General features: G+C 44.1%; 1 protein-coding gene across 4 annotated transcripts in view; it reads left to right on the top strand.

Moving 5' to 3' along the window:
• The window catches only part of LOC127433362 (multiple epidermal growth factor-like domains protein 10), a 155,821-nt gene that overhangs the window by 17,147 nt on the left and 122,030 nt on the right, over positions 1–16,644 (top strand). For 3 of the 4 annotated variants that reach the window (XM_051685191.1, XM_051685189.1, XM_051685190.1), the window contains 4 exons: positions 674–792; positions 8,845–8,946; positions 9,161–9,261; positions 14,285–14,377. In XM_051685191.1, coding sequence (XP_051541151.1) covers positions 674–792; positions 8,845–8,946; positions 9,161–9,261; positions 14,285–14,377 — 415 coding nt within the window. The remainder of the gene's footprint in view (positions 1–673; positions 793–8,844; positions 8,947–9,160; positions 9,262–14,284; positions 14,378–16,644) is intronic. The other variant, XM_051685192.1, reaches the window with a different exon arrangement.

The raw sequence follows: 16,644 nt of genomic DNA, 5'->3' as shown, positions 1-16,644 counted from the left end.
ATGTTGATTTAATTTTATGGGTAAGAGGTAATCAATTCTCAATCTAGTTATTCATATTTATTTTAATCTATGATTTAAGTGTTTGACATAAAAGATAACACTGCATATATTTTATTTGGTTTGTATGTCCAATATAATATACAAAATGCCCCTGAAAATCAAATCCAGGTACTGAATATTGCCCCTTTATGGAAAAGTTCATTTCTCATCCTTGGTACAGGTACATGCTACAGACGCCCATTGAAGCAGCTTCTGTATGACTTATATGGACATATTCATGTAGAAAACCATCAGCAAAAGTTTAATAATATGCTCCTCATGAATGTGTTGTGTTTAAAGCATTAAGCAGGATTGTGTGAAGGACATATAGTGCAACAACAACAGCAAAAAATTATAAAACTAAAAAGAAAGTCGTCTGTGAATCAGTCTTAATGTCCTGCTTCTCAACAGCACTTATGAACCCATAACACATCACTCATTAAACATGCCCAACATCACAGTCAACAGCTTCACACTTCTTCTGACAGGACTGAATACTGACATTTATTTATTTGAACCAATGTTAGCTGAGCATAAATATCACCATGTGTCTGTACTAAACACAGTTCCATTACAGCCCATGAACTTCTCACGTATGAATGATTTTACTGTGTTTATGCTTGTTTGTGCAAAGGTGTTTGCTGTAATGATGCCATCCTGTACTCCTCTTCTATTGGCTGTCTCATGCTGTGTGATTGCTCTGTCAACATCACTTAACCTGGATGATCCCAACGTCTGCAGTCACTGGGAGAGGTGACAAACACATACATATAAATGCTTTATTTGGATTCACATCTAATTTTATTAATCTTAATGAGGACATATCATAGATCTCTATTGGTCTATTATTGTATAATTAATCCAGACTAATTCTCACCCAAACCTCCACCCTAACGTCAGTATTCTTGTGTTTTGTGCCTAGAACAATATGCTTTATGTAAAAATGTGATCACTATGATTTTTTGTTCTCATAACAGTGTTGAACTCTTGAGCTTGAGTGTAAACATACTGAAATTGTGATAAAGACTTGAAGTCTCAAACTCTGCTCTTTAAAATTTTTTAACTTGTTTACATAACTTGTAGTCTGGGTTCTTGTCCTTTGTGTTAAGATTAATTGAATTAGCTTTCAGCAGGCAAGTTCCTTCACCTCAAAAGAGTAAACTCACAACCACACAGAGTTTTAACAGGCAGGAGATGTCCGTGGCCAAATTAAGGAACGGCTCGGAAATCCATTAAAGCAGATTGAAAAGAACAAAGCTGTGGGTTTGTTTCCCAGCTAGATTCACTTTCACACAGTAATGTGTGGGAACAGCTGTGAGCTGAGAGTGTGTTTCCTAAAGCACAGAATGTGTGACCGTACAACATAACACAGAGTTCCTCAAGACATTTACAGTCTGATGTTGTTTTACTGTAGTAATACTGCTGCTGAAACACAGCTACATCATTGTGATGCAGCACACAATACTTTAAACCAGTGTGACACAATGATTTTCAAATCAAATCAAATCCGTTTACTGTCACTTAACCATATACACAAGTGCAACAGTGGGTGAAAGTCTTGGGTGCAGTTCCAAGCAACATAGCAGTATGACAATTACAATAAACATCTGATTTACACATAAAACAGTTTACACATCTTGTTACACAACACATTATACAATATACACCTAATAATATACAATATACAGTATACACATAATAAGAAGACTGTATACAATAAAAATACAATGTACCCCCCCAGTGGAAATAAATATGAAGTGTTGTGTTGACATTCAACGGTTAGTGTATTATTAAGTGAAGTATAAAATGTTGGTCCAGTCTGAGGCTAATAAAGTGCGTGCTGATATATGTGTCGTAAACGATCAAGAGTTCAAAAGTCGGACTGCTTGGGGGAAGAAGCTGTCATGAAGTGGGCTGGTGCGGGTCCTGATGCTGCGATACCGCCTGCCTGATGGTAGCAGTGAGAAAAGCCCATGGCTCGGGTGACTGGAGTCTCTGATGACCCTCCAAGCTTTTTTCACACACCGCCTGGTATAGATGTCCTGGAGGGAGGGAAGCTCACCTCCGATGATGTGTCTGGCAGTTCGCACCACCCTTTGCAGGGCTTTGCGGCTGAGGGCGGTGCTGTTGCCATACCAGGCGGTGATGCAGCCAGTCAGGATGCTCTCTACAGTGCTGGTGTAGAACCAGGTGAGGATGTGGTGTTTTTTTTTTTTATGCATTTGGCAGACGCTTTTATCCAAAGCGACTTACAGTGCACTTATTACAGGGACAATCCCCCTGGAGCAACCTGGAGTTAAGTGCCTTGCTGAAGGACACAATGGGAAGTTTGGTTCATTCCAAACTTCCTCAGCCGTCTCAGGAAGAAGAGGTGCTGGCGAGTCTTCTTCACAACGGCCTCAGTGTGGACGGACCATGTGAGTTCCTCAGTGATGTGGACACAGAGGAACTTGAAGCTGCTGACTCTCTCCACTGGTGCTCCATTGATGGTGATGGGGCTGTGTTCTCTGTTTTTTCTCCTGAAGTCCACCACAAGCTCCTTGGTCTTACTGACGTTGAGGGAGAGTTGTGCTCCTGACACCAGCGTGTCAGAGTGTGCACCTCCTCTCTGTAAGCTGTTTCATCATTGTCAGTGATCAGACCTACCACCGTCGTATCATCAGCAAACTTAATGATGGCATTGGAGCTGTATGTTGCCACACAGTCGTGTGTAGAGGAAATACAGGAGTGGGCTGAGAACACAGCCCTGTGGGGCTCTAGTGTTGAGGGTCAGTGATGAGGAGATGTTGCTGCCCATTCTAACCACCTGCCATCTGCTTGACAGGAAGTCCAGGATCCAGCTGCACAGCGAGCTGTTTAAGCCCAGAGCCCGGAGTTTCACATCAAGCTTGGAGGGCACCATGGTGTTGAATACTGTGCTGTAGTCTAAAAACAGCATTCTCACATATGTGTTCCTTTTTTCCAGGTGGGAGAGAGCAGTGTGTAGTGTAGATGCAATGGCATCATCAGTGCAGCGGTTGTTGCGGTATGCAAACTGCAGTGAGTCCAGTGAGGCAGGCAGCACAGAGCAGATGTAATCTCTGATTAGTCTTTCAAAGCATTTGCTGATGATGGGGGTCAGAGCAACAGGACGCCAGTTATTTAAGCAAGTGATTTTGGATTGCTTTGGTACAGGCAAAATGGTGGACGTTTTGAAGCATGTGGGGACTACAGACAAGGAGAGGGAAAGGTTGAAAATATCTGTAAAAACACCAGCCAGTTGGTTCGCGCATGCTCTGATGACATGGCCTGGAATACCGTCTGGACCCTCGGCTTTACGGATATTCACCCATTGGAAGCATCATGTTACATCCGCTACAGAGACAGAGAGTGAACTAACCTCTGTAGCTTTGGCCGCGAGAGCTCTCTCCCGCAAGGGCAGTGTTAGTTCCCTCAAAACGAGCATAAAAAGTATTAAGCTCATCCGGGAGAGAGGCAGCAGTGTTCACAGCAGAGTTTTTATTCCCTTTGAAGTCCGTGATGGTATTAATTCCCTGCCACACGCTTCTAGAGTCGGTGGACTTTACCACAGTTAAAGGGGGTTTCTAGGCACAACATGGAGTAAAATCCCCATAGCAATGGTAAAATCACTGCTTTTATAAAAAGGTGTTCAAAAAGCAGTTAATAATCAGAATATAATTAATCTGCTTAGTAATGCAGTTAATTATTCTTACTAAAATTTTTTCTACTTATTCTATACTGTAAACTTAGGGCTGCACAATTAATCAAATAAATAATAGAGATTAAATTCCAGATGCTACAATTAAATGGGTTAGTTCACCCGCAATCGTATCAGACGCGACTAACGGCACGGTTCCAAATATAGAAATCAAGTGATCGACAGAATGTCATGTCACTCGTCGCAGCTGCTTAGGACAAAAACTCTGATTAACATAGAAAAGATAACTTTTATTGCATGTCGTTTGGTGTCTGAGTAGGACACGGTGTGACAGTAGCTACCTTCAGCCCCATCTCTCTGTTTGATTGAGGACTCCGGTTCAAACAAATAAGGCTGGGTATAGAACTGCATCTATTCTTCACTACAAACTCTTCAGACAAGTTTTTAAGTTCTGCTCTCTGGTTTGTGCGCAGCTATGTTGTGTTTTTTGTTGTTAATATCGCAGATGGTCCTGTTGAAGCGAAACAAAACGAGTTTTCACTTGAACGCCCTTCCTCACGAGCAGCAGTGTAACTACTGTTGCTCTCGTGCATGGAGCTCTAAAGCTTGCGTACAGACTCATGAATGTGCACAGGAGACCAATGGTCGGTGAAGATTTTCACTAAACAGTACATTTGATTTTGGTTTGTTTCTCACCAAACCTTAACGTATGCTCTCATAACAATCATGAGTCTCATGGAATAATTTATTAGACTTCTGAACTATACATTTTGTTCTTTTGAAGCTTGAAGAGGTGGTCACCATAAAATGCCATTGTATGACATCACAGCACAAAATCTTTTCACAATTTCTCCCTTTGTGTTAAAAAAAAGAAAGAAAGTCATATGGGGTTATAATAACACAGGGGTGAGTAAACAATGACTGAATTTAAATTTTTAAGCAAACTAATCCTTTAACTAATTATATAAAGTAGTCCATGTAGGTTTATTTATGTTGCGTCAAAATGTTCCATTTAATGTGTATTTTTTCAGCAGTTCAACATTGTAACTAATCTTTCAACTCCGCTGCGCACATATGTGTATAATTTATTCAAAATCTGAATAACAGCTTTGTTTTTTGTTCTTCTAAGAGGACCAGTGTGAAGTTGAGCATTTAGTTGACTTGATTTACCAATATATAAAACGTCTGTAAAGTCATTCAGTAACACAGTTCTCAACTTGTTTTAGATGTGTAACTGACATAAAGATTACAGCATGCAGTTTATCCACCCAAAATATGTTTTGATGTAAATTCTATTAATTAAAATGAATTACAATTACAATAGCAAGGGGCATAATGGACATTATCCTGCAGCCAATGCACACCGTTTACAGTTGCAAAGAAACATAACAATAAGCGCATTAATATGAAATGTGCGCTCACAACTGTGAGTTTATAGTCATTTTACAGCGGATTCAAATGTGGCTCACCCAATTAGATTTTACAATCGGAAATATGCAGTTTATAAATAATAGTATATTATACACAGTGGGGGTTTCTTTAAGACTGCACATGAAGCACAGCTTCCCCTAAAAATGTCATCAAAAATACAGCAATAACGTCAAATTTATGAACAGTACATTATATTTCAATATTGTATAAATTAAAGCTGTCAGATATCACACATCATTATTGCACTGTTTGTTGAAGTAACACAATCAGTCAGTGGACACGTGGGCAGTTGAGCACTTCTGAAGCCGTGTTTCATTGGGAGTTTATTGCAGATACCTGTACCATTAGAATTCATGTAAAGATCTATGTTCATTGGATGAGAATCTCTAAACACTTCATTTTGGGTCCCACCCAGATGCCGGGAATCACTGTGAATCTAAAGGGCTTTTTTACACTAGAAATTGTTTTATATATATATATATGATCCTGGGTTATCTTGTTTCATGTTTCACACTGTTCATCCTTTGCCCTGGGTTAGGAATTAATGCTGCACATTTGTAAACCAATGGATTAACTAACCTATTTGCCTATGTATGAGGCCGATAACAATGATTGGATGAATACAGCTCGCGACAGTCAGCAACCTGCAGTAATAACTGCTTATTGATAGAACTGCTTGTCTGTGGAAATTTCGCCAAGCAAATGTGCAATGCAAGTGTTTCTTGGACACTGAACTTTCAATCAATGTATTTTTGTCCCAGCTGCCCCTGTTTACACTCTGACCAGTGCGTTATGCAGAGCAGGACACCAAACAGACACCTTATAAGGGCTGCCAGTACACATAAACAGCAACCAGTACTGTGATTTCATTTTGGCATCATCACTCCAAACATTAAATTAATAGTAATAATGATCTGGCTGTTGCTATTTATAATGATATATCTTATTTAGGGGTCCAAGCACTGAAGGTGCAGGAACCCTATTGTATTCGTTTCTGATTTTCTTATTATTTTTAGGGGTTCAAGTGCTTAGCGCTGAAACCCTATTGTATTTGTTAAGATTTTTATTATTATTATTATTATTATTATTCTGCCATAAAACTGATCGGGCAGAGCAAACCGTAATGCCTAGAGACTTGAAACTTGGTCAGATGGTAGTAGTATTGCTCGCTACTCAGAAACACGGACTCGGTCAAATCGGTCAATAGGGGGCGCTACAGCGATCAAAAACGTGAAACTGCTCATAACTCCTAGACCGTTTGTCATAGACTCAAGTGCTTTTTACCATTGGAATCCTTAGCTCAAACCAAACTAAACGTATATCTCCGATTTAATTTCCACCTATAAAAATTTTCCGTTTTATTTTTCATAAAACCTACTTTTGCGAACTAGTCCTAGGGTTTTCGTCCGATTGGGACCAAACCAGTGCCAAACGATTCTATGGAGTCTCAATATCAAAAGTTATCAAAAAAAGTTTGAACTTTCGACTCGAGCTAGCTATGGTATGCGAAAACATAGGAAGTAGGAGTGGCCAATTTTACGTAAATGGCTATAACTCTTGAAGGAAATGAGATATCTTCACCAAACTTGGTATGCTTATGTAAGAGGTCAATCTTTGGTCGCCCAGAAAAGTTGGCATGGTTTTGCCACATGGTGGTGCTATAATACCAAAAAAACATGAAATTGGCTGTAACTATGAAACCGTTAATCCTATTGACTTCACAATTTGCATACATTGTTTTTGTCTCAGCTGCCATCATTGTCTCTATGGACATTCACGTATGTTCAAAAACATGGCCGCCATCGGCCAATCAAATTTCAGCAGTAATTACACAACGTTAACAATGACCGATTGGAACGAAACTTGGTGGACCTATTTGACTCTTGGTCTGAGAGGGTTGTGCAAATTTTTAAAAAAAATCGCCCACTAGGTGGTGCTATTACGATTTTTGTAGGTGGTAATGGTTGTATATAATGCAGTGTTGTGAAAAAACACAAGTAATATATATCACCTGATAGCTCTTCTCATTCTAAACAACTTTGCCATAGGAAGCATTGGTGTCTGTCGAACCGTTCGGTAAATATTTCAGATAATGTTAAAAACCTAATTTTGTGAACTAGTCTTAGGTTTTTGCCCGATCGGAACCAAACAAGTGCAGAAATATACTCTGGAGTCTGATTATCAATAATTATAAAAAAAAAATTTAAACTTCGACTCACGGTCACTAAGGGGTGCCAAAACGTTCGAAAAGGGTGGGCCATTTTTACTAAAATGACTATAACGCCCGAACGAAATGAGATATTTTCACCAAACTCGGTACACATGTGTATGAGCTCAATCTGAGGTTACAGTAAAAAACTGAAAAAAACATGAAAACAGCTCTAACTACGCAACCGTTAGTCTGATTGAGTTGTAAATCGGCATGCAGTGTCTTTGTCCAAGGTGCCATGACTGTCTATGAGGACATTGGCGTATCTCAAAACAACATGGCCGCCATTGGCCAATGAAATTTGAGCACCTATCAGACAAGGTTAACGGAGGCCGATCGGCACAAAACTCAGGTCAGAGACCGTAAGTCGTAGAGATTCCAAACTTGGCAGGATGGTTCCAAATCCCCCCCACTACTCAGGTGTACAGACACACATCCGTCAGACACTAGGTGGCACTATTGCGAAGAAAACAAACAAAAATCACATTTTGGGCCATAAATCTTGTACCGTAAGGGCTAGAAACAAAATTTTGATTCCTCTGATTCCTTGCGTCATGCCGAAGAGTTTTACCCCCTGCCCCAATATGAGAAGTTATCAAAGGAATTTTGAAATTCTGATTTATCATCAAACGGTACTCAAAACGTTCGTAGTGGGCATGTCCATTTTACTAAAATGGTTATAACTTTTGAACGAATTGAGATATTATCACCAAATTTGGTACACATATGTATCGGCTCATTCTGAGGACACACAAGATGTTGCACACCTTTGCCTCTTGGTGGTGCTATAATAATTAAAAAGCTAAAAGTGGCTCTAACTATGGAACTGTTGGTCCAATCGACTTAAATTTTGCATGCAGTTTATTTGTCCAAGGTGTCATCAGTGTCTATGAGGACAGTAGCATTTTTTGAAAAACATTCCCGCCATCGACCAATCAGCTTTCAGCAGCTTTTATATAGTCAATTTGTGTCATTTGGCAATTTCTGTCAATTCTGATTATTTTGGTTATTTCTTCACATGTGCTTGGACCCCGATGATTGCCGCTTGCGGCTATATTTATAAGTGTGTATTGCTCTTCTTGCAAATAAATGGCTATAAACACAGCCAGTGGACACAACTGTTCTGACTGTAATCACACAAGAGCTGTTGTCACTGTAACTGTATGAATATCACACAAATACAGACAGACAGGTGCCTACATCACTACATACAGAGCTGCTTTAATGTCAATACTGGTGTGTTTTCTATGTGTATTTTGGAGCATTAGTAACCCCCCCCCCCCACAAACACACAACAAACACATGATGATATTTAGTTTCTCAACATGTTTATAATGATACACAGATAATTACACACAGCTGCTGCTCTCAGACATTTGTGATGCAGTAATAGGACCACACACATGTGAGAGATACAGGCTTCATGTGTGTGTGTGTGTGTGTGTGTGTGTGTGTGTGTGTGTGTGTGTGTGTGTGTGTGTGTGTGTGTGTGTGTGTGTGGGTGCAGTTACTCTGTCACCGTGCAGGAGTCGTATGCGCACCCGTTTGATCAGATCTACTACACCAGCTGCACAGACATCCTTAACTGGTTCAAATGCACTCAACACAGGTGTGTGAGCATAACATCACTTCACAACACTCACATTTCATAAAGAGGACCTTTTTTCATATTTTTATCATATTCACTTACAAAGTTTAGAATATTGAATGATTAGTAGATAATGCATTATATATTCTTGAAATAAGAAATTAATAAATGAAAACTGTCACAGGATTGGTAAAGATGAATAATTGTATCCATCTGTGTTTGGCGGTTGTTTAAGGGTGAGCTACAGGATGGCGTACCGCAGGGGTGAGAAGACGATGCATCGACGCAAGTCTCAATGCTGTGCAGGATTCTATGAGAGCAGAGATATATGTGTCCGTGAGTATTACTGCTGTGTTTACTGTATTTACACCTGTAATAGATGCCATTTAGCACGGTCACTGCTCACAGTCCATCTGCTGTTCACCAATATATTGTAAAATACATCTTTCATCCAAAGAAGTGTGGTCTAAGCCAGAGCAGGAGTTTTCATGAGGTCATGATGAGGTCATGACCCCATATGAGGCACACTCAGAGGTTACATAAACACAAAGTAAACAACTATTATATATTTATTGTAGGTGTGTCTTTTAGACAGACAGATAGATAGCTAGATATATAGATAGATTAGGACTAGATTAGGACACAGAAGGAAATAGCTGCAGAGCTCAAAAAAGGGAGCTTCATACCACCTCAAGCCCTTAACCTAACCCTTTCCCTAACCCTAACTGTGTGTAAAAGTGTTGCTTCCTTTTGAATTTGGCACAACCAGATTCTGAAGTAATTTACTTTAAGTAACTCAATTTACGCATTGTATCACTCAGTATTTGGCCTTGTTTTAATCTGTAGCACCTTGTTTAAGAAATCGTGTGTAATGTTTCATGAAAATAAGCAATAAATAAACCACATCTGTTTAGGTAAGTCTATGCTGTGCACAAATAAACAGCTTTTAGTCTGTAAGTAAAAAAAGATGCCTGTTGTAATCGATTTCATTTATTAACGTTAGCGACTGTCTATCTGTGGATATTTCTGATATTTGCAACCCTCTTTGCTATGCACTAATTATCCGGTGTTCCCTGACTGTCACTCAGTTGACGTTGTGTCGATGAAGTGACACTAGGGGTTTGATCTTGAGAGCCTCAATCACCTTTGCTTAAAACAGAAAAGGCCAATGAAAATTGGCGAGTGGAATTTGCATGCCACTCTCCGCCCCAGACATACGAGTATAAAAAGAGATGGCGTGCATCACTCATTCAGATTTTTTCTTCGGAGCCGAATGCTTGTGTGTTCGTCCTCTCACCTCTTGCTACACTGCTGGATTGTTTACGGCGCATATCAGCGGTCACCCTCACACGGTCGAGTGTGGTGCTTCCCCTGGGCGCTTCGACAACCTGAGTCTGCGGGTGCTAAAAGAGTATATTCAAAAGAGTATATTTTCTCTAAAAAAGCTCAATCAAACGCTTGCCGTCTTTTTAAAGATGTCCTTCTGCGTTTGTGCTACTTGATATGGCCGTTATCTCTCCCCTCCTGATACCCATGAAATCTTTCGTGGAAGGGTTGTGTTCTCATTGCGAGAACATGCCCATGAGAACGTTGCAGTCACTGCTCACTTCCTTCTTTATGAAGCAAGAAGCCACCGTGGCTGCTCCCCAACCCAGTCCATCCTGGGCTGACACTCAGCCGGCCGGGTTGGTAAGCACCGTGGGCGATCTGGATGTGGACATGGGAGCGTTTCCGCCGGCTCAGCCCCCGCGGACCTCCCATCCCCCAGCATGCTCGTTCTGTCCGGACGAGTTGTCGAGCGATGCAAGTAGTCTGCCTCAGGGCGGGTTTAATGTGTCGTTCTCGGCTTGCGACAAGGATGAGCTTTCTGTCGTGGCATCGAAGGGTGGGCTTCTGCTACCGGAAGTGGACGAATCTTCTGAGCTTCCGCCCACGGGCAGTAGAGCACAGGATGAGGCGGACTCTGAGATGGCAACCGTGCTTGCCCGGGCGGCTGCGAACATCGGGCTGAAGTGGAACCCTCCACCCTGCCCTGAGCGTTCGTGGCTGGATGATTGGTTTCTGGGCTTGGAACACGACTCACGGCCGTGCCCCTCCCCAGTGCCTTTCTTCCCGGAAGTGCACGAGGAGCTAACGAAGTCATGGAAGGCACCTTTTATTGCCCATACACACTTCGAGGGCTCATCCACTCTGACTACCCTCGACGGCGGAGCGGCTAAGAGATACGTTGGGCTTCCCTAGGTAGAGCGTGCCGTAGCAGAGCATTTATACGTGTGACGAAGGTCACGGCACGTGCCCTGGGCCAGACGATGTCCACTCTTGTGATCCAAGAGCGGCACCTGTGGCTCAACCTTGTGGAGATGCATGACACCAAGAAAGTTCGCTTTCTTGAAGCACCCATCTCCCAAGGGGGTCTTTTTTGCGACACATGGATATTGCCTATCAGTTCTCGACGGTGAAGAAGCAGACCAAGGCAATTAAACACATCCTGCTGCAGCGCGACCCGGCAGCCTTCAGGCCACCATGGTCCCGCACCCCATCTGCTTCTCGCCAGAGCCGTTCCCCTGCGGTGCCGGCCCCGGCTCCTGTACCATCATAGCCCGCACACCGGCCTCAGAGAAAAAGATCATCCCGCGGGTTGTTGTCTCCACCTGCCTGTCAGCCGGCCCCCAAGAACCACAGACGGGCTTAAAGGCGGTCCTGACATGGGCTGCCCAGGGATGAGGCAACTTCTCCTGACTGGTCTGGCCCGGGGAATCTCTCCAGCCCCACCATCGCCCCGGGGCCAGTATGTGGTGAGCATTACATTGCCGAGTGCCCGCTGGAAGTCTTTCCGGTTAATCAGGCGAACGCGAGTACCTCTCGTACCCTCATTCTCTGTCAAGAGACAGCCGGCGATCAGGTAAGTATGTTGGTCTCTGGGGCCGCTCGCCCGCCCTACTCACTGGCCACCATTGCGGGCTTGCGGAGCAGCACGTCCCCCCTGGGCTGTCTTCCAGGTTGGTGCCTGCTCTGCCTTGCCACGAACCACCCTGCCCGGACACAGTAAGTCCAGTCATCCCCCTGGTGCTGCTGTCGCGGAGGCTGGAGGCCTGGTTAGGTGCCCCTTGCGGTGGCTTATCAGGACGATTCACCTCGGCTATGCGATCCAGTTCGCCAGATGCCCGCCCCGGTTCAGTGGTGTCCTCTCCACTACGGTGCAGGGCGAGGGTGCCTCAATCCTTCAGGTGGAAGTTGCCACCCTTCTGGTGAAGGGAGCAATAGAGTCCGTCCCCGTAGCTGAGCTGCACAAGGGCTTCTACAGCCCTTATTTTATCATGCCCAAGAGAGGGGGAGGGTCGTGCCCAATCTTGGACGTCTTTACCAAGATCGCAGAGGCTGCCCAGGCCCTGCTGAGGGAGAAGGGCATACGCATTCTGAATTATCTCGACGACTGGCTAATCCAAGCTTACTCGCAAGATCTATTGTGTGCACACAGGGACCTTGTGCTTCAGCACCTCGACCGACTCGGGCTTCAGGTCAACTGGGAGAAGAGCAAGCTCTCCCCTGTGCAGAGCATGTCACTCTCAGGGCAGAACCTTCAGGCAGAAGTTAGCAACACCAGTGAAACAATTTCAGAGGCTCCTGGGGCATATGGCATCCTCGTCGGTGGTTCTCCCCCTTGGGTTGATGCATATGAGACCGCTTCAGCACTGGCTACAGACACGAGTCCCGAGGTGGGCATGGCGCCACGGCACTCGGCGTGTGACCATCCGCCACACTGCCGTCAGACTTTCAGCCCTTGGTCGCACCTTACATTTCTACTGGCAAGTGTTCCTCTAGAGCAGGTCTCAAGATGCATCGTGGTCATGATGGACACCTCGAACTCGGGCTAGCAGGCAGTGTAGGGGCTCTGGACATGGCCCTGACTCCAATGGCACGTCAACTGCTTGGAGTTGCTGGCGGTATTGCTTGCCCTGAGGAGGCTTCGGCCATTGATTCAGGACAAGCATGTGTTGGTCCAAATCGACAACACAGCGACTGTAGCCTACATAAACCACCAAGGCAGCGTACGCTTGCGTCGCATGTCGCAACTCGCCCGCCGCCGCCTCCTTTGGAGTCAGCAGACCTCAAAGTCTCTGTGAGCCACTCACCTTCTGGGCGTCCGCAACCGTGCAGCGGACGCACTCACGGCAGGTAACGCTTCGCGGGGAGTGGAGACTCCACCCCCACGTAGTCCAGCTGATTTGGGAGAGATTCGGGGAGGCACAGGTAGACCTGTTCGCCTCCCAAGACTCCTCTCACTGCCCCCTGTGGTACTCCCTGTCCGAGGCTGCCCTCAGCACGGATGCCTTGGCGCATAGCTGGCCTCGGGGGCTACGCAAGTATGCGTTTCCTCCTGTGAGCCTCATTGCACAGACTGTGCAAAGTCAGGGAGGACGAGCAGCAAGTCCTGTTCGTTGCACCATACTGGCCCAACCAGACTTGGTTCTCGGATCTGATGCTCCTGACAGTAGCACCTCCCTGGCGCATTCCCCTGAGGACCTTCTCACTCCAGCACCCGTGGCCGGACCTCTGGAATCTCCACATCCGGCTCCTAGCAGGTCTTCCACCAGCGGTGGTAGACACTATCACTCAGGCCAGGGCCCCCTCTACGAGGCAGCTGTACGAATGTTGCCTATGATGCTTACATAAAATACAGCCTATTGCAACAATTCTTGCTTGGAGAAAAAATTATAAAAAGAGTGAGTGATTTCGGGTTCGGGTCGGGTTCGGCTTAAAATCTAACCATTTGGGCCAAGTAGGGTTGGGTCACACAATCTTGGGTAGAGGTCGGGTTTTCATTTTAAGGCCTGTGCAGACAGAAGACATGAGGATGTTTCTGGTAAGGGAACATAGTGAACAACAATGCTCCCTGGTTTTTACGTTTCATTGCGTTGTAACGATTTCGCGATTGAGCCCTAGAAATGGCTGACTCCCTGGCCAGTGCTCTGACTACTGATCTAGGGTGCTGACTGAGATGCACCTCTTGATTAGCTTGTTCACATGTGTTTGATTAAGGTTGGATTTAAACTCTTCAACACTATGGCCCTCCAGGATCAGGATTTGACACCCCTGAGTCTGTCCTGCTATAAAGCTGTTTGGCTTCATGGATTTGGTTCTTTTCCTGCTTTAATTTCATTCACTATGTTTGCAAGGAGTCACCTCACTTTGTTGCAGAAGCTGTTTGTCTTTTGCGGGGCTTATTGATATCATGATCTCATCAGCATGTGTTTGTGTGGTTTGAAGTGGTTTTCTGTGGTTTCCTCTCATGTTTGTTTTGTGCTCCCCTCATTGAATGGATGTAATGTGATCAGACTCTCTCTTGTTTTCGCTGCAGCTCACTGTGCTGAGAAATGTGTGCACGGCCGCTGCATGGCCCCCAACACCTGTCAGTGTGAGCCGGGCTGGGGCGGAGCCGATTGCTCCAGTGGTGAGTCCCACAGCTGTGCCCATCTGTCTCTAACACACACACACACACACACACACACACACACACACACACACACACACACACATCTTCATCTACAATTCTATTGTTTTTGGATAAAGCTTATTATAATGACCACACTACCCACACCCTAAAATAAAACTTTGTTTTTTGAGAATAGAAAAAAAAATACTATTGAATACTAAAATATACAATTGAGGATGTCCCAAAATGTCCCCAGAAGAAAGTTTTGTTAGATTTAGCTCACGTCTGGATATAAATTTGTCCTGTCTAATTACTATAGATAAGTATACAGACACTAACACACACACATTCATCTAGTGTCTTTAGCAGCATCTGGATAGTTAAGTGTTTTGAGCGGACATCATTCAGAATAATATCTTATCTGATATAGTTAATCAGTCTAGTTCCTCAAAAGACTTTAAATTTGATGTTATTAGAGTTCTTCAGCTGCAGTATGGACCATTGGTTTGTCTGCTTTAAGTGGTGATTGCTTTAAGACTACATGAGAAGCACAGCATCCCCTAGATTTAATAGAAAATACAGCAATGAAGAGTTAAATATATGTACAAATAATCTATGTAAATTACATATCACTTTTTGTACAGCGAATTAAAGTGTCAAATATTACACATTACTATTGTCATGTAATCTGTTTTTTCTAATCAAATCAAATCCCTTTATTGTCACAATACCATATCCACGAGTGTACAGGTGTGAAAATCTTTAGTGGATGCTCACCAGCTATGCAGTGTGGACAAATATCAGACCACAAAATACACAATAGACGTATGTACAGTATGAACAATATTTACATATACAATATACACTGATATACATTTAGACATAGTACAAATGTACGGATAATATACAATGTACAGTGTACGAGGACTAATATATAAATATGAATAAATAAAATATACTGAATATAGAATAATGAGATATATAATGTGCATAAAACAAGACATAATAACAACCGTGATAGGATGATCATGTGCTGGATGAGCAATGCAGACTCTACATGAATATGTCAATAGTAGTCAGTGGGCTACCACCCACAGAGCACTGCTGAAGCCGTCTTTCAATAGAAGTCTATGGCTGAAACCTCTACAATTAGATTTCAGGGGAGGAAAGATTGATGCTGGATGCTCCTCTGTGAGTCTATGGGAGCTTTATGAGTTTTATTTGCATTGAATCTTCATCTGATTGTTTATTGGACATCAGGCTTTCAATCAATGTATTTTAACTCATCTGGAAGCTCGGCTTCTCTATATGATGATTGGTTGCGCTCTCAAATGGGCGGGACATTTTAATAAACAGCCAGTAATTGAAATAGCGATGTACATGATTGACAGCTTATTAAATGTAAAAGCACCGCTGTCGAGTGTTCGGTGGATTGGAGATATACATACAGATATTTGCAATCTGATGTAACACATTTATTTCAGCTATTATAATCAGATATTTTGCTGCATGAACTCTTTTGAGCTTAGTTAATTATTTTGGTTTAGTATTTGCACTGTTTGAGTTTTAGTTTGAGCAGCTTTTTTGGAACAACATTGCAGACCCCCCTGAGGGTAGTGAGAGCGGAGGAGCTCAGAGACCGGGTCCGGGCAGTGAAAGGTGCCCGTTGCGACCTCGTGAGCTCCTCACGCACCTCCGGGAAGAAAGGGACCAGGGCGTGGCGTGGCCGTGAACCAATCGTCAAGCTGCAAGGGTTCAGGGGGGTGGAGGGTTCCACTCCAGCCCGACGCACGCAGTCACCCGGGCAAGCATGGCTGCCAGCTGCACGTCAGCTTGCGACTGGGCGACCGCACCCGAAGATGGGAGCCCAGTCGAGTCCTCAGTGTCAGCCCGCTCTCCGATGCTGCAATCGAGAGCTCATCCACTTCGCGAGCGCCGAAACAAGATCGCGAACTTGCCCTGAGACGAGCTGGCAGTCTCATCCCAGTGGGGCAAAGGAGCGTACTGGGGAATGGGAGGTCTGTGGGGAGTTACCCGGCAGAGTGGCTCCCACTGGGGTCCCCAAACCCCCCCAGTGCTAACCGACGCAACATTGCCATGGTCACGCTCTCGTAGTGAGAACATGACCCGTCCACGAACGCTGTCTCAGCGTGGGCAGTGCCCAAGTACGTAAGACCGCGATCATGGCCATCGGAAGCGGAGAGGTAACGACCGCAACCAGGAAATACACACAAACGGAAAGGCATCTTTAAAAAGACGCTCTCCATTAATGCCACTCTTTTAGA

This window comes from Myxocyprinus asiaticus, chromosome 43 (assembly GCF_019703515.2).
Source record: "Myxocyprinus asiaticus isolate MX2 ecotype Aquarium Trade chromosome 43, UBuf_Myxa_2, whole genome shotgun sequence".
Lineage (NCBI taxonomy): Eukaryota > Metazoa > Chordata > Actinopteri > Cypriniformes > Catostomidae > Myxocyprinus > Myxocyprinus asiaticus.
The sequence above is the reverse complement of the archived record's forward strand: the minus strand, read 5'-3'. Positions and strand labels throughout refer to the sequence as shown.